General features: G+C 36.2%; 1 protein-coding gene across 1 annotated transcript in view; it reads left to right on the forward strand.

Moving 5' to 3' along the window:
• Positions 1-228: 228 nt before the first annotated feature.
• Positions 229-19,744, forward strand: part of LOC100478851 (tubulin beta chain-like) — a 50,781-nt gene continuing 31,265 nt past the window's right edge. Inside the window, exons 1-2 of the mRNA XM_034643166.1 lie at positions 229-342; positions 2,925-3,036. Coding sequence (XP_034499057.1) covers positions 229-342; positions 2,925-3,036 — 226 coding nt within the window. The remainder of the gene's footprint in view (positions 343-2,924; positions 3,037-19,744) is intronic.

Genomic DNA, 19,744 nt, shown 5'->3' on the forward strand with positions numbered 1-19,744 from the left:
AGCTCGGCCAGAAGGCACCGCGAATTGCTCCTCCTGCCCCGGACTCTAGACCCTTGCGCCCCGCCTACCCACGAACACCCCGCCCCACGCCTGCGCTGCGTCAGATCTACTGTAGCCTCATCGTAGCTCAAGTAGGTACTTGGAGGACTCTCTCCGTCCGGCCTCTCCATTGCTCCTGTGAAGGAGGACCGACAGTGCTCCCGGGGCCTAGCAGCCACTTTCCTGGCCATGCTGGTGAGAGTCTCGAGACTCCAGGCCCCTGTTCGAGGGTTTCACAACGGCCAGTGGCCAGGACCAAACTTAAACCTGTGTCCCAGTGTCCTTGCCAGTCCTGGGACCACGGTCCGCTATACCATCTGAGGTTGAGTTGAGAGACTGGTACATACCTGCCCATTCAGAATTAATCCTGAGTCTAAACATTCTATATTCTCTCCAACTCCTTTACACAATAACACGTCTCCCCCACCAAATCCCCTCAAAATAAACTGCATGGAACATCAAAGGACACCGCTGTATTTCTATTTCCTCCTCATGCTTACCTTTTTGGATTTTATGTTCTCTAACTTGAAAATGTCAGAGGTGAAACCAATGTAAACACCACAGCACTACAGTGCTGAAAGCTGAAACCATGGCTTTAAAAAAAAACCAAAAAAACAAAAAAACAAAAAAAACACTTAATCTGTGTGAAACTTCTTTTCCATCCACAAGCCTCAATGAATAGATTCTTTTCAAGTAATCGTGACATTTGATTGCCGATTGAATCTGAACCAGGGTTTCTCAATCTTAACACTACTGACATTTTGGGCAGGGCGATTTTTGTTGTGGGGCTGTCCTGTGCATTGTGGGACGTGGAGCAGCAACCTCGGCCTCTACTACGAGGTACCAGCAGTATCCTTTCAGCTTTTAAAATGGGAGCAGTCTCCAGATATTACCAAAGGTTCTTTTGGAGCAAAACCATCTCCTCTTCCCCTTAAAGAACCATTGACCTATACCATTCAAGTACTGAATTTTAAAAATAGTTTGGAAAAATCTATTTCTTTACATTATAAGTTATTCCCAGGATGCTTTATGTGGTAAGGTGACAACACGGAGAGTTTTCCTGGGGCTATCATATACTTTTACCTATATTATTCAAAACTGAAAGCAAATTGAGGGCATGGCAGTTTCTTTACTGGCATTTTATGTTCTGTTTCCTTTCCCTAATATATTAAAAATAGACTCCAGGGAAAAAATAAGGTTAATTGCCCTGTATAGATGGGAAATGGATGAATACACTGATCAAGGGCATTGTAGATCACCCAAAATGTAAATACATGAAAAATTTACAGATTAAATCTGACAAAAATGGAAAAGAAATGCAACATACTGTTAGACAAGGTTTCAGACCTTATTTCATTTATGAAATCAAGTTAATGAAAAGATGTTACATATTGAATTAAAATACATATAATTTACTTTTTGATAAAAGGTCTATTGTCAGTCCTTAGTTTGCTGATCATGGGAGAAAAACTGCACTAAAATAATTATGTTAAATGTATTCACATAATTTCTAAGAGATTAATTCTATCTGTAGCAATGGAAATTTGTTCATGTGGAACAAAGTTAACTAAACTGAAAGGCATCCAATGAAGATTATGGAACTCTCACTATTAACTGGAGTCTGTGTAGAGCTCTAGTTTAGGATTCTGGTTTTGACTTACCTCTATGAACATCTCATAAAAATACTCTCCTCCCAGTGATTTCACTCAGCATCCACAAATTCATGTTTTTTCGCACTTTTCAAATTTCAAAAAACATTTGTGTATACTATGTCACTTATTACTCATAGGTAACTGAAATAAGAATTTGCCTTCCATCTTAGAGAAGGGGAAACCGAAGCTTCCTGAACAACAGTGAGTAGACAAGAGTTTGGGGTCTTATATTCTTTCCACTCTTCCAAATTAACTTTTATAATTGGTATGCCTTTCTCCACTTTACTGACCTGGATCACACTTGGCGACTGTTCATGAACTCTGCAAAATAAACAGGCTCAACAGACTTAATAAAAAACCAAACAAAACAACAACAATTCTATTCCTTATTGAGACTTCAAGACTGAAATTGATAAACCTGAATTCAAGCCTTAGGCTTGGGCTAACTCTCTTTGTGATGGGTTCCTCTGGAGTCTTGGTTGTCTCCTAACAACCCATACTTTGAGGATTGATAGTGGAAGGGCACCTGGGTGGCTCAGTCAGTTAAGCGTCTGCCTTTGGCTCCGGTCATAATTTCAGGGTCCTGGGATGGAAACTTGCATTGAGCTCTGTGCTCAGCGGAGAGTCTGCTTGTCCCTATCCCTTTCCCCCTGTGCTCTCTCTCTCTCTTCCTCTCTCAAATAAATAAATAAAATCCAAAAAAAAAAAATATGGAAAGCCTCTACTGTTGATGGATTTGAAAGCTATTTCATCAAGTGTACCCAAAATAATCTTAAGATTATAGAAAATTTCACTTTGTTAATTAGGGATCAGTGACATTTTAAAATAATTCTTTCAATATGCTTTTACGGAAGCAGATGGTTAGCAAAAGTAGACAGAGATGAATGAATAAACAAGGAAAACCTATCTGTAGCAAGGAGGGGAGAGAAGGAATTGGAAAATACTGGGTTTCTCCTATTAGGAAAATCAAAAGAATTTATTGAAACCATGGACATGTGGTAGACTCTCACTTGGAAATTTTTCAGCAATTCTCCTCAGACACCAAAGGGAAATGATAATTGGGGCATAAAATGGGGGGAAAAACACGTTTCACTGGAAACGACTGGATAGCTGGTTGATAAGCTTCACAACTAATGAAGAAAGCTAAGTAAGAAAATTAACATCTAAGAATCACAGAACTTCATAGCCAGAGCAGAATTAGAGGTCCTCTAATTTATTCCTCTTCTTAATCAGATTTTGACAAATTGCAATCAGCAGGTGAAGATCATTGCTGAAGATGATGGAAGAGCTGGAGCAGCGAAAGCAGAGAGCGCCTCCAAAACTAAGACAGGCAGAGGCATCTTAGGTTTCAACACTGAACACCTGATAAAAATTGGCTGAAAACTGAAGTTTTAACTCACGAAAGAGATGCCTGAGGTTTGTGTATATGTGTGTTGCATGCATGTGTATTTCATAATCACCTAGGCTTCTCCAGTACAGCAAATTCTGTGTGACCTGAGACGGATGACCCATGTGATTCTAACAGCCATTTCTCAACATTTACAGCATTCTGCCCCATACTTCAACACATTTCAGAATATTGAACCTGAACTCTGGCTGTATACACATACCACCTGTAGGGCTTTAAAAATAAGACTGCCTAGGTTCCAACACCAGAGATTCTGATTTGTATGGGTGAGAACCTAGAATTAGTGTAACAGCTCCCCAGGTGATTCCAATGTACTGCCAGGATTGAAAACGATAGTGTTAGGATTACAGCCATAAAGAATAGGGAAAGTGAAAATTTAATAAAAATAAGGAGAAATTCATGTTAAAAATATTCAGTAGTAGAAAATTTGGGCAAGTATTTATATATTTTAATTTATACACTGTAAATTTTAATCTTAATTTGGAAATTAATATTATATTTTTGTTTTCATTTTAGTAAAAAATAGTCCCTCTCCCTCTCTGCCTCGCCCTCTCCCCCTCAACATATGCCTAAACTTTTAGCTAGCCAAATCTACAGTGTGTTCAAAAGAGAATATGATCAAATATGATTGACATTATGAATATATGTAAGTTTAACATCAAAAAATACATATCTCCAAAATTCTTATTGATAGGTCAGAAAGAAAAAACTCAAGATTATGTTCATATACAAAGAAAAGGAATTGATAAAGTCTATTCCTATATGTTGTAAAAATTATCAGCAAACTAGAAAATTTGTCAGAATCTACTAATTAAACAAATGTCTATGCTATGACCCAGAAATCCTGCAATTAGCACATACCCAAGTGAAATTAGTTCATATATACCAAAAAAAAAAAAAAAACCCAGCAACAACAACAAAAGCCTTGTACAAGAATATCCAGAGCAGCTTTATTCATGATAGCTCCAGGTGTATGTTGTGGTCAGCTTGCAGAAGCTCATAAGAAATTTTATGAGCTTATTGTTAAGCCATGCAACTTGAAATTGGCCGCGGTTAAAGCATTTACACCAGGGGAACTGGCAAAGGCTGCAAATCAGTATGTCTCCGTACTTCTTCTCCCCGACCTCGGCCAGTTTACCAGCACACCATTGAATAGTTCCAAAATGGAAGCCATCCAAGTGTCATGAAATTAAATAAACACTAGATGGTATATTCATAAAATGGAATAATATATGACAGTCAAAAGAATAAATTACTGATGCAATAACATGAGTAAATCTCAGAAACATAATGTTGATTGAAAGAAGACAGACCAAAGGAATATGGTAAACTATAATTATAGAATTCAGAATATCGATTACCTCTGGAGATTAAGTGATATGGAGTATAAATGGGCATGGAGAGATTCTGGGGGTGATGGACATGTTCTACATCTTGTTCTAGATAGTAGTGACATGGTTATATACATACATACTATATGTAAATTATACCTTAATAAATAAAGATCAAGGTTCAAAAATAAGTTTACATGAAAGATAAAGAAGTACATAAAGCTAAGGCAATTTTGAGAAAGTTGACCAAAAAACCAGGTATATGTCCTGTCGGATATTAAAACATGTCATAACAGCAGTAACAAAAGCATACGGAATAAGCACCACAGAGAAATAACCAATAGAAAGAATACAGATCTCAGAAAGACATAAACGTAATTTGATACATGACAAGGTTCCACAAAGCAATGAGTGACAAAGAGATTATTAGATTCTGGAGGGAAAACTCCATATGATTACACAGATGAAAATAAGACTGAATCATTTAACTGACACCATAAATTAAAAAAAAAAATGCAGGAGAATATCTTTGTGATATATGTTATTGCTTATAACAACTTTATTGATAATAGACAAAAATTGGAAATGACCCAAATGCTAATAGATGAATTGATAAATTCTGTACTGTGGAATACTACTCAGTAATCAAAGGAAGGAACTACTGATACTGCAACATGAATGGATCTCAAAATAATCAATGCTGCATGAAAGAAGGCAGACAAAAATTAATGAATACTGTATCATTCCATTTATAGAAAACTCTAGAAGTTGCAAACTATAGCAACAGAAAACTGATCTCTGGTTGGGAGAGTGGTGAGGAGAGATCACAAAGAGGCAAAAGGAAACTTCTGTGACTGATGGATATGCTCGTTATCTTCACTGTAGTGATGGTTTCATAGGTGTATTCATATGTCAAAACTCATCAAATCATACCCTTTACATGGGTGCAGTTTGTCTTATGTAAATTATGTCACAATACAGTTGTGAAAAATAAGAGAAAGAAATAATGAAAACAAGAAAGGAGCTTTGCATGGAGCAATAACTAACAACATCCCATGAATAGGAAAAGATGAATTTAACTCATCCATCTGCACTTAAGGTGCTCTCAAAATATTTGAAATGAAAAGTCATGCTGGACTAAAAGATCTGCTCAATGCTTTCAATTATGGCTGCTCAGAACCGGAGATAATCTATTCCACAGTCATTCAGTTCTAACTAACCTTGTTATGGTTATAGGAGAAGCAACCTTTGATATATTAGCATTAAAACTACTGACCCAAAAAAAATTAGAAGAAATCATCGGTGTTATGAAGAACTAAGGTTTGGGAAAGATTTTAATAGTGTTTTAAGAACAAGACGTTGATTAGGACAAATTTGAATTTTGTTAGTTCATCTATCACGAACAAGCTGAATGGCTTTGACAAAGTTAGTCTGGGCACCAGTCCTGTCTTCTATCTACTTCAAGATTTTATTTTAGAGAGAGAGAACACGAGCAGGAGGGATAGAGGGAGAAAGAGAATCTCCATGCTGAGCATGGAGTCTGACTCTGGGCTCGATCCCAAGACCCTGAAATCATGCCCTGAGCCAAAACCAGGAGTGGAATGGACTGCACCACCCAGGCACTCCTCCTCATTATCTACTTCGAAGGATTTTTACATCAATAAGTTAAGATTTCAAGACAGTTTTACTCCCCTTTGGAGTTAAGGGGGTGGGGGGGGGAAGGGCATCTCTTACCCAGGCCTCTGATATTTATTGAATGGTCTGTCACAAACTCATGTCTAAATGAACCATGCTGCTTTAAGGATATTCACTAAAGAAGATATTCAGACACAGACATCCTTAATGTGTGCACCATATAAGAAGATTCTCCTGATACTCTTAGGATGGGGATGACTTTGGAAAATAGAAAATTATGAACAAATATGATCTATTTCCACCCTTTTCATCAAATTTGAAGCTAAAATATGACATCCTTAGGATAATCAAGCCTAGGAGGTAACAGTGTAAAAGAAAGTAGCAATTGAATTACCCTACAGAAGATGCCCCCAAAGAATGAAAGGGGAAATACAGCTCAATTTATGGCGGCAGTCAAAATTACTCAGTAAAGCTCTTCAGAGACCCTTTCTTTAAAAGAGAAGGTTATTAATTTCAAGGTAACATTGAATCTGGGTCAAACAGAAAAATGTCACTATTCCATAGCAGAATATCCTCCTAGAATGTTGTAAGTGATCACAGAACACCTAAAATCTTTACAGAGAAGCAAAAAATATCTTGCAGACTGTGGAGCATGCACAACGGTGGTTTTCTTCCTGAAGCAAAAACAATGATCCATCACTCCTACTCTGATACCTAATAAATACTGGTGTTTCAAAGAGAATTACTTTTTATTTCAGCTTTGCTATTAACTTTATGTACAGCTTTGCTCAAATTTCAGGCCTTCTATATCTCTTGCTTTTATAAAACTGCCAAAGTCTGTCTTTGAAGATTAATACAAATTGTAAGTTATTTTCTACAAAAATATGTTAAAAAGAATTTTAAGCTCATAAAAAGCAATTATGTCAGTAACTTTTAAATGATATAGCTAAAAAGATGTGACTCTAGATGAGAAATATTAAAATGATACATTTTTAGTATTTGTTTGATTGGGGCTTTTTGAAATTTATAACTTGATGTAATAAAATAATCTTGAAAAACTGCAGTCTTACCCTGATTGACATGTCAAAAGCTCCATTGAGTAAAGCCTTGTATAGTTGTCATCAAAAAACTGTAAAGTGACATGCTTTTCAAAGATGAGATCAAGCTGTCACACTGACTATTATATTATGTATATAATACACTGTATGTTATATTATGTGGCATTACGGCATCAGCTTATGAAGTGCCATGTGAAAAATATCACAACTTTAGGTAAGTGTAGTCCAAGATTTCCTACAAACTGTACTAAAGATAAGTGGATTTTACTGAACAGTAATCCTAATTATCTGTTTTTCATTCTGTAAGAGAAAAAAAGGATTGATTCTACAACAGGCCTTTTAAATTTACAGTTAGCTGACTGAAGTGCATGCAAATGGAAATAAAACTGCAGCCCTGGGACACTCTAAAACATGACACACGAGGTTGCCAAGGTAACCCACCAGGAGGCTGTCTTGGCATCTTCTGGAATAAAATGGGAAGAAAACATTATAGTGAAAAGATGGGGGATGGGGATCTTCTGGGCCTGGTTATATAATAAAAGTGTTGCAAAAAACTACAGCTCCATGAAATTGGTTCCAAACAAAAAAGGAAAACGTATCTCTCACAATTTCAATGTTTAAATTGGGCAAGACTTATGATCCAAAAGAGTGTAATTTTTAAAATTAGGTAAAATATTATTTAAATGGTACAGTTACTTTGAAGCCACCATGCAACAACATTTATCAATTTTTGTACTTACAAAAAAATTCAACTGTGTTATACAGCCAGTGTTCAAGGTGCAAAACTGATGTTAACTTTCTAATGTCTTACTGTTTGGGCAGGTCTTGGGGAAGCAGCAGACTTGCCTAATATTCTCAAAATATAACATCCCAAGAGAACAACAAAAGAATAGATGACACTAAGAATCATTTCACTTCAGATCACTGTTAAATTTCACATTTATCTCCTACCTTCTTTTATAATTACAAAGTATTCCTTTGATTTAGGAGTTGTTTCCTTATATTTCACAATGCTGCTGTTTCTTTTAAACACACACACGAAGCTTTAGTTCCCTCTCTTTGAAGAGCTGAGTCTAACAGAAGGTTATTCTATAAATAGTCAGTGAATCTCCTTGGCCTGTCCTTAGGCTTTTTTTCATTTCTCCTCTGTCCCTGAAGATTGAACAAGAACTCTGAGATGATGAAGGACAAACATGGGGATAGGCCACTTTGGTGTGTTGTATGACAGCACTTGTGGCTGTCACAGCTGAACTGCATTTAAGAATTAGATGTACAAACAAAAAATTCAAATAGGAAAGAGGAGAATTTAAAAATAACACCATTTTATTCAGATGTTTATATACTTAATAACTGCATTTTTTTAAACTTTATATAAAAACAGAATTTGTGTCATTTGGAACATTGCCAATAGCAAGATAACTGGAATCTTTGATCATAAGTCTCAGATAACAGTTATGCAATCAATTCCATTTAAAAAATCAAAGCTGATTATTTTACATTGTATATTCATTCATGAAAGCCAATGTTATTTTGCTGTTTTGGTGCAGTGGAGATACTAAGGCAGACTGCCTTTTAAGAGATTACTTTCCTTTTCGTACATAAGCAGCTATAGAACTCCATCTAGTCATATCGTCACTTTCCTCAAAATCTTTCAGTATTTCTCATCATCTATAGATAGTAGGGTATCCTTACTACAATTCACAGAACGCTTCTCAATTAAGACCCTGGATTTCTGCTTATGCATAGTAGGCTCCTGAAGAACTTCTCATTCTGTTTGAGCACACAGGGATATTTATTTTTCTCTCTCTAAGACATCAGTCTGCTTCTCTGGGATATTGCTTCAACCCAGCTCACATATCATATCTTCTGTGAAATAACGTACCTTCCTCTTCTTTCTTAAGTCCATTGGCTATTTTTTCCCTTTGTTCCTATTGCACTTTGAATTTATCTAATGCACTATGTATCACATTGTGATGTGCTTTAGAACTCTATCTCCCATGTATGACATACTTCTTGGAGACAGAAATATGTCTTGTTCATTTTGGGTCGCAGGTACATAACAGTCTCCAGAACACAGTAGACAATCAACAAACGTTTGCTGAATATTGAATGAATATATCTATCTTCAACTGCAAAGTAAAGAAGTGCTGGAGTGAGGAATGGATCCACAACTAGCTGACTGCTAGCTTTGTATTAGAGCAGAGTCACCTTGTGAAGTAGGTCTAGGGTAGGACAAAGCATCTACTTTTTAAATAAGCATTGCAGGTGATTCTGACACCAAACTTTGGGAACTGAGACATACACTCTTGAAGAGTATTTCCAACATGCACCACAAAAGTTTTCTAACATAGAAAAGGTGAGTAAGCAGAGGGATAACATACAACTGGAGACAATTTCCATTAATAACTGATCTGATTCATTTTAACAAAGTACAGTATAATGCAGTGATTGAGTCTAAAATGTAATCTGTCTGCAATTTTATTTTTAAAAAGTGGAAGCAAATTACAAAGTCATAAACCTATAATCTCAATTAAATAGCTTGCTTCATCTTCTCAAAGTCAGAAGAATACTCATTATATCATCCAAATAGTCTAAACATGTTGCACCAAAGAACCCTAGAGTTCCTGCAGTGCGAATCTTAGTATTCTTTGTACCTGAAAGAAATCAGAGAGAAGTTTACAGAATGAGTGTCAAATATAGAAAACCACTGCAGTGCTCGTATCATGGACTGGACACTGCTGCTTGGAAAAACAAACTGGGCACCAATAGGTTAGCACAATTACTGGCTATATTTCTAACTTGAAATAACTTGATTAATTAAATCAAGCTTATTTGAAGAACTATAAAATTGATGCTTATATATTTCGGCTATCTTTTCCTAAAATTACTCATGTTGCTACTGTGTTCCAAGTTCCCTAAGAATTCCATGGAAGCATAGCAATGAATGGTATGAAGGAGATCCTGGGTGGGCTTGTCTCCAATCTCCTCGGCCTACCATTCTATGAGAATTACAATTATATAATTATACACTGATTTCTGAGAGTACACACATTACATGGTGTCCAGCCCAGCTACAGAATGCCTCAACTTCTCAGCAGGAATGAGCTAATACATACAAACTTGTAATTCTAATTCCAATGCTGATTTGAGTACCAGCTCTCAAATAGGGAAGGAACATTTGCCTGAATCACACCTTCTTTGCTTGGTATTGATATCCTGTCTTCCTTAACTCTTGCTGTCACCTTAAGATGTTAAACAGAACTACTGCACACCCCCACCTTGACCCCAATGGTCAGAATTCTTCCACAGTGGACAGATCACTTGGACAAGGATGCCACCGAATCTCACATTGTGCCAGCTAGACTTTTTGTATTGCTGAACCCGAGTAAAGCATTTGGCCACAATTTCTATATCCATAACTTTTCTGAGACATTCAGATAATATTCAGGTAATTATTTACTGAAAGATTTGGCTGTGTAACTATATTCATATTCCTGCCCCCATCAAGCTTCATCTATACTTGCTCCTTTTTTCATCAGCCTGAGATGCTAAGGTCTCGCTCAGTATGTATTACTATTAAGCCTATATATGCTAGGACGTGATTAAGTCCTGATTTAGTCATTAACTCACTTGGAAACTAATGCATTATCTGTTACCAAGAGTCTAAAAGCCCTAACTCTAGCTGGGAAATAAACTGTCATATTGTGTAAGCACAGAATCATTAAAGAACCAAAGAATTGCTCCTGTTGATCTCCTGGCACATATCCCTAAAGGCAATCTTTAAAAACATTCATTCTCTCCTTTAGAAATTCATAGATTATTTACCAAAAAGAGTATCATAGAAAAGAGTTTCTCCTCCTAGGGGAAGAAACAGCCTAAGAGAAAACACACCTACGAATTGAGAGAATATAAGAGGGGAATTGTCCCAGTTAGGGTTGATTTGGGTTGATGATTGTTATCTTATACTTTTCTAAAACTTTGTTTATACTGTCCCCTTAGGATTTTCTAAATTGAACTGGTTGGTTGAAGTAAGTTGTAATACTATCAGACTAAATTAGAAACAAGATGAATACAGGGGCAAGAGAAATGGCAGAAATGGAAGAGAGACAAGAAACAATGTCATAACTAAAAACAAAATTCTTCTAACAGTGTTCTCCAAAAGCCTTTAAAATCTGAAAAATAAGATTGCCCAGGGTCAGAGGACCCCCAGATACTCAAAAATGTGTTATTTCTTTATTTTATGGATTCAGGAAGTCATGGGAGAAAATCAGCCCTGAAAACAACACAGCAACTTTATTTGCTTCCCTTCCTTGCTTTATTTCTATAGTTCTCTGAAGACTAATAATGCAAAATGATATCACCTCCCCGGCCGTTTATTTTCTAGAGCTATGACGCTAAAGGGTAAGCATGCATATAAATTAAAGCTATAGAACATGAATTTCTATTTGTAAATTTCACTAGAATTTGACTATTATTCCAGTAATTTGCTGAGGCCAGAAAAAGATCTTGAGTAATTCTGCCTACTCAGAATTAAGTCCAATGTTATAAAATAAACATAGTTTTGATATTATAACAAAATTACTTCTTCATAATAGCTACTTACATATATATCTAAGTGTTCATTTAGTAATAAAGCTATAAACAAAGGAAAATCACATATCTTCAGTTCTTAATTAAAAAGCAATGTAAAAATTACTTCCAAATATAACTACTAAGGAAAAATAGAAAGGTGTGTGTGTGTGTTCAGTAGTACTAGTAGTAATAGCAGCAATAGCAGCAGCAGTAGTATTGATAAGCCAGTGACTACAGTTACAGATTTCACATCCTAAATGGAAATGGTCAGATAAAACCTCAAAACCAAATATCAATCTTCTATGTCAAACCTTGCAAATAAGAATTATTAACTGATATGTTTTAAACACTGTGCCATTCACTGTGCTAAACATCATAATTTTAGTATGTCATTCGAATGTCATAAAATCCATATGGTGACACTGGAAGGGAAAAGTTAACAGCTGTATCTGTGGCTTTTTCTGTACCTTCAGGGATGCCTGAGATACTAATATAGTTCAAAAAATTTGTAGAAAAATAGGACACCAGGTAGAAGATAAATGAGAATCCAGCCAAGAACTATATATTGAACCAAGCACTTGTTTTATTGTCCAGAGCAAGTAATGAATAATCTACTTTTTTAAAGATTGGAGTTAATTATGAGCACCTGAGGCAACTATGTGCTAATTAAGAAAAAAATGAAAGGGATTGCTCGGCTGATTACTCCCCTAAGTCTAGGTTGTCTAGCGTCTTATCTCATGATTACATGGTCCCAAGTATGGAATGACTGGCACACCAAAAGCAATGCACATTAATCATGCAGAATAAGAGCCTCTGCTATGATGTTGCTTTATGTGCTATGTTATTCCCTTCCTCTCCTTCCTTAAAGCTAAAAAAGTTGGTGCTGGTTAAAAGGTACTGTATCTCATGAACTTGATGGCAGAAGATCTATCCACAGAGACCTGGTGGGCCAGAAAGGACTGCCATGATATATTCAGGGTACTAAATGAGAAAAATATTCATCCAAGAATACTTTATCCAGTAAGAGAGAGAGAAGAGAGAGCCCAAAAGTAACATAGACCTGAAAGGAACAGAGACAATATACAGAAACAGTAACTCTACAGGCAATACAATGGCACTAAATTCATATCTTTCAATAGTTACTCTGAATGTAAATAGGATAAACGCCCCAATCAAAAGACACTCATACAGGAATTCAGCAAAGTGGCAGGATATAAAATCAACTCACAGAAATCAGTTGCACTCCTATACAGAAGAGAGAGAAACTAAGGAGTTGATTCCATTTACAATTGCACCCAAAACATAAGATACCTAGGAATAAACCTAAGCAAAGAGGCAAAGGATCTGTACTCAGAAAACTATAGAACATTCATGAAAGAAACTGAGGAAGACAAGAAGAAATGGAAAAATGTTCCATGCTCATGGACTGGAAGAACAAATATTGTTAAAGTGTCTACACTACCTAGAACAATCTATACATTCAATGCAATACCTATCAAAATACCATCAACTTTTTTCACAGAGCTGGAACAAATAATCCTAAAATATGTATGGAACTAGAGAAAAACCCGAATAGCCAAAGGAATGTTGAAAAAGAAAACCATAATTGGAGGCATCACAATTCCAGACTTCAAGCTCTATTACAAAGCTGTAATCATCAAGACAGTATGGTATTGGCATAAAAACAGAGACATAGATCATTGGAATTCTCTTTCTCAGAATAGAAAACCCAGAAATGGACCCTCAATTCTATGGTCAACTAATCTTTGACAAAGCAGAAAGGAATATCCAATGGAAAAAAGAAGATCTCTTCAACAAATGGTGTTGGGAAAATTGGACAGCCACATGCAGAAGAATTAAACTGGACCACTTTCTTTTTCTTTTTTTTTTTTTTTTAAGATTTTTATTTATTTATTTGACAGAGAGACAGCCAGCGAGAGAGGAACACAAGCAGGGGGAGTAGGAGAGGAAGAAGCAGGCTCCCAGCAGAGCAGGGAGCCCAATGCGGGGCTCGATCCCAGGACCCTGGGATCACACCCTGAGCCAAAGGCAGACGCTTAACGCCTGAGCCACCCAGGCGCCCCTAAACTGGACCACTTTCTTACAACATACACAAAAATAGGGACGCTTGGATGGCTCAGTTCGTTAAGTGTCAGTCTTATAGGCTCAGGTTGTGATCCCAGGGTCCCGGGATTGAGTTCCACATTGGGCTCCTTGTGCAGCAGGGAGCCTGCTTCTCCCTCTGCCTGCTCTGCCTGCTCTGCCTGCTACAACCCCTGCTTGTGCTCTCTCTCTCTGACAAAAAAAATAAAATAAAATCTTTCAACATAAAATACACAAAAATAAGTTCAAAATGGATGAAAGACCTAAATGTGAGACAGGAATCCATCAAAATCCTAGAGAAGAACACAGGCAGCAACCTTTGTGACCTCAGCCACAGCACAAGGAAAACAAAGGCAATGAACTATTGGGACTTCATCAAGATAAAAAGTTTTTGCACAACAAAGGAAACAGTCAACAAAACCAAAAGACAACTGGCAGAATGCGAGAAGATATTTGCAAACGTCTTATCAGATAAAGGACTAGTATCCAAAATCTATAAAGACCTTATCAAACTCAACACCCAAAAAACAAGTAATCCAATCAAGAAACGGGCAGAAGACATGAACAGACATTCCTTCAAATAAGACATACAAATGGCCAACAGACACATGAAAAAATGCTCCACATCACTTGTCATCAGGGAAATACAAATCAAAACCACAATGAGACACCACCTCACACCTGTCAGAATGGCTAAAATTAACCCCACAGGAAAGGACAGATGCTGGCAAGGATGTGGAGAAAGGGGAACCCTCTTACACTGTTGGGGGGAATGCAAGCTGGTGCAGCCACTCTGGAAAACAGTATGGAGGTATCTCAAAAAGTTGAAAATTGAACTACCCTTTGACCCAGAAATTGCACTACTAGGGATCTACCCAAAGATGCAAATGTAGTGATTCGAAGTGGCACCTGCATCCCAATGCTTATAGCAACAATGTCCACAATAGCCAAACTGTGGAAAAAGCCCAGATGTCCATCGACAAATGAATGGATAAAGAAGAGTGGTATCTATATACAATGTAATATTACTCAGCCATCAAAAAAGAAAAAAGAAATCTTGCCATCTGCAGCGATGTGAATAGAACTAGAGGGTATTATGTTAAACGAAATAAATCAATCAGAGAAAGACAATCATCATATGATCTCACTCATATGTGGAATTTAAGAAACAAAACAGAAGATCATAGGGGAAGAGAGGAAAAAACAAAACAAGACAAAATCAGAGAGGGAGACAAACCATAAGAGACTCTTAATCATAGGAAATAAACTGAGGTCTGCCGGAGGGGATGGTGATGGACAACAAACTGAGGTTTATTGGGTGATGGACATTAAGGAGGGCATGTAATGTAATGAGCACTGGGTATTATATAAGACTGATGAATCACTGACCTCTACCTCTGAAGCTAATAATACATTATATGCTAATTAATTGAATTTAAATAAAAAATATTTAAAAAATAAAAATAAATAGGATAATAAAAATAAAACTCTTAATATAAAGAAAAAGAATGATCTTTTTAAAAATATCAGAGGTTTTATTGATATTGCTTCCTGCCATCTTACCAGTCAAGTTATAGGACTATCTACTGTTGGTTACTAATGACTTCCTCACACTACTGCTTTTGATAGTTGATATATAATCTAATTATATTCTCAATGGATAAAATTCATCATTGTACTGTGAGAAATCTCTCTGATATCAAGTATATCTCCCTCCTGGTCTCTCTGACTTATTTCCTTTTATTATTCAAGTTATCACTAAAGTCAAATTTCCTTGAATTTCTCCCTAGGATCATAGGAGAAGTGCCAATTTTTTAAACTTATTTAAATATGAATAACTATTTTGCTTCTTTCTTCCAAAATGCAACAAAACATCAGTCTATTATTTTTAAGTTTCTTATTTGATATTGGTATTATTTGCCCAAATACTCTTTACATGACTGTTCCCTTCCATGTTATCATAAACTACAACTACTTTAGGGTAGGAACTATATCTGCCAACATCTTCCTCTGTGACCTAGATAACATACTTGTTGGACAGTAATAGTATTACAGTAAAAGATCATTAATGCACATGAGTGGTATGTAGAGCTTTTTTATATAAATAAATGGACATTTACTAAACTCAACTTAGATTATCATTTTTATAGAATGTCCAAACAGAAAGCTGAAATTTATGAATCTGGATTTATATTAGAGGGTACATGAAAGGGAAATTTCATCTAAGTTGCAATTTCGTATTAGCCCTAGGTATAGAAAACTTTATTCCCTTTTGCTATTACTTTTAAGGAAGGGATATATTTTACTACAAAACCTACACAAACTTAATCATGAGAAGAAAAGGAGTTAGTTTATCTTCTATCCTAACCTTAAAATAAAAATGGAAAGACCTGGCTCTGCTTTTTATAAAGTCTGACAGGAAAATCCCCATTTTTCATTTTTGTGGGCCCAACTTATAACTGTTCTTTGCATTTTACTGTGTTAACCTTTTAAAGTTCTTCTATTCTCCAAATTCCAGAAGCACAATTATCCCTTGAACATCTCAATGCATCACATCTGGTTTCTATAGAATACATAAGGCATATTGTCAATGATGACAGGATACTTTCTGGAAATATTTACAAATACAGAAAAATTTCAAAGGATATATATTATGGATGATAAAGATTTTCTTCTAACAAAAATTACTATTTTCATTCTAAAAATGAGGCAATACAGACTCACTAATGTTATATACTATACCCACTAGCCTGTCAAATAATTATATTCACTAAAAATTCTATTGTCTTTTCATAGTTTATTGTACCATTGTTCTTTTTATATATCTAATTGAATTTATATATTTTATAAATATAACTTAAAATATACATAGTGTGTATATAATATATATTACATATGTATATATAATTTTATTTTTTGGTAAACTATGGAAAGTGGTGTCCTCATCCATTTGGGCTGCTAGCATAAAAACACCATAGTCCAAGTGACTTAAAGAAAAAACATTTCTTTCTCACTGCTCTGGAGGTTGGGAAGGCCAAGATCAAGATGCCAAAAGATTTGGTGTCTAGTAAGAGCATGTTTCCTAGTCCATAGAAACCCATCTTCTTACTGGGTCCTCATGTAGTAGAACCGACCAGGAACACTCTGAAGGCACTGACCCAGTTCATGAGGGCTCCACCCTCACAACGTAATCACCTTCTAAAAGCCCCACATCCAAATACCATCACACTGGGGATTAGGTTTCAGCATATTAATTTGAGAGGGACACAAATATTGTCTGTAGCAGTAAATTATTGAAAGTATAATTATTCTTTTTAAAGATTTTATTTATTTATTTGAGAGAGAGTGAGAAAGAGAGAGCACGAGGGCGGGGAGCTGAGCAGGGAGCCTGATGCAGGACTTGATCCTGGGACTCAGAACATGACCTGAGATGAAGGCAAACTCTTAACTGACTGAGCCACCCAGACGCCCTAAAAGTAAAATTACTTTTTTAAAGTGTTGAAGTTTTCATACATTGTCAATATGAACTTCTTACAAACCTTGTAAGGAATCTATTATAATTCCACTTTAATAGAAGATAAAAGTGTGACCGAGAGAAGTTAAGTTAGTGAATACCACAGCATAGATTTGAACCAAGTCCATGTAATTTTAGAGCTTATTATATTTTATTTACAACATGTAATTTTTTAATTGTTATTATGGGGCATCTAGGTGGCTCAGTCGGTTGAGCGTCTGACTCTTGGTTTCAGCTCAGGTCATGATCTCAGGTTCACGAGATCAAATCCATTTCTGGGTCCAAGCTCAGTGTGGAGTCTGCTTGAGATTCTCTATCTCTCCCTCTCCTTTTGCCCCTCCCTCCCCCCACATGTGCACGTGCTCTTTCTCTCTCTAAAATAAAATTAAAAAATCTTTAAAAATAAACTTATTATAAAAGTAATTTATTGTAAAAATATTAATGTCAATAAAACTATCACACAGAGATAACACCTGTTCATATTTACATTACACCTGTTTATAGTCAATGACTTGCAGTTATATTTATACATACACATATATATTGATATATGATTATGATACCTAATATTGACATATCTATTTATATATATTCATAGGCAAATGTGCTATAGTCACATATATTTTTACACATTTTTGTATATCCAATATTATATTCTACTTTTCAATTTACAAGTTAGTGAGCTTTTTCTTTTCCTTTTTTTTTTTTTAAATTTAAATGCCATTTAGTTAACATTAGTTAACATATAGCGTTGTATTGGTTTCAGGAGTAGAATTTAGTAAGGGTACCTGGGTGACTCAGTTGGTTAAGCATCTGCCTTCAGCTCAGGTCATGATCCCAGGGTCCTGGGACAGAGCCCCCAGTCGAGTTCCCTGCTCAGTGGGGAGTCTGCTGCTTCTTCTCCCTCTGCCTGCCACTCCCCCTGCTTGTGCTCTCTCAAATAAATAAAATCTTTTTTTAAAAAAAGGAGTAGAATTTAGTGATTCATCACTTACATACAACACCTAGTGTTCATCACAAGTGCCCTCCTTAATACCTATCACCCAGTTACCCCGTCCCCTCACCCACCTTCCCTTCAGCAACCCTCAGTCTGTTCTCTATAGTTAAGAGTCTCTTATGGTTTGCCTTCCTCTCTGTTTTTATCTTATTTTAATTTTCCTTCCCTTCCCATATATTCATCTGTTTTGTCTCTTAAATTCCATGTATGAGTGAAATCATAAGATATTTATCTTTCTCTGACTGACTTATTTTACTTAACATAATACACTCTAACTCCATCCATAACACACTCTAGCTCCATCCAAAGTGAACATGTTGTTGCAAATGGCAAGATTTCATTATTTTTGATTGCTGAGTAATATTCTATTGTATGATATATTACTTCTTTATCCATTCATCAGTTGATGGATATCTGGGCTTTTTCCATAATTTGACTATTGTTAATAGTGCTGTTATAAATATTGGGGTGTATGTGCCCTTTTGAATCAGCATTTTTGTGTCCTTTGGATAAATCCCTCATACTGTTATTTTTAACTTTTTGAGGAACCTCCATACTTTCCCAGAGTGGCTGTACCAGTTTGCATTTCCACTTCCCACCAACAGTGCAAAAGGGTTTCCCTTTCTCCACATTCTCACCAAAATCTGTTGTTTTCTGAGTTGTTGGTGTCTCATTGTGGTTTTGATTTGTATTTCCCTGATGACGAGTGATGAACATCTTTTCATGTATCTGTTAGCCATCTGGATGTCTTCTTTGGAAAAGTGTCTATTCATGTCTTCTGCCCATTTCTTTCTTTTTTTTAAGATTTTATTTATTTATTTGTGAGAGAGACTTCCAGTACTATGTTGAACAACAGTGGTGAGAGTGGACATCCCTGTCATGTTCCTGACCTTAGGGAAAAATTGTTTGTCCCCACTGAGGATGAGGGCTTCTTTCAAGCCCTGCCTAGTATTTTTATGACTGTTGTTCTAAATTCTTATTTAGATATATTGCTTGTATCTGTTTTGAGCAAATTCCTGGAGGTGATTTCTTCTTGATCTTTCTTTTGGGAAGAATTTCTCTGTCTTCTCATTATGTCTAGGTTTCTGTCTTCTGTGTGCTATAAAACCTTGTTATGTTTCCTGCTCCTGAGAGTAATACTGTATTAAGAAGGTGCCCTACACTGTCCAGGGCCTGGTGCATCAGGAGGTATTCCTGGTGTGAGCTCTGCTGTTGTGTTTTGGCTGCTCTTTCCCACAGGCCTGTCCTCTGCAGAATTCCTCCTTGCTTGCAGTGGGGAGTGTTTGGACCTTTAACTATGTGTGCTTTGATTTGTTTGTTAAGCTAAGGCTATTTAAAAAGAAAAAGAAAGAGAAAGAAAGAAAGAAAGAAAGAAAGAAAGAAAGAAAGAAAGAAAGAAAGAAAGAAAGAAAGAAGAAAGAGAGAGAGGGAGGGA

The sequence above is a fragment of the Ailuropoda melanoleuca genome, chromosome 1 (genome assembly GCF_002007445.2).
Source record: "Ailuropoda melanoleuca isolate Jingjing chromosome 1, ASM200744v2, whole genome shotgun sequence".
In the NCBI taxonomy this organism is placed as follows: domain Eukaryota; kingdom Metazoa; phylum Chordata; class Mammalia; order Carnivora; family Ursidae; genus Ailuropoda; species Ailuropoda melanoleuca.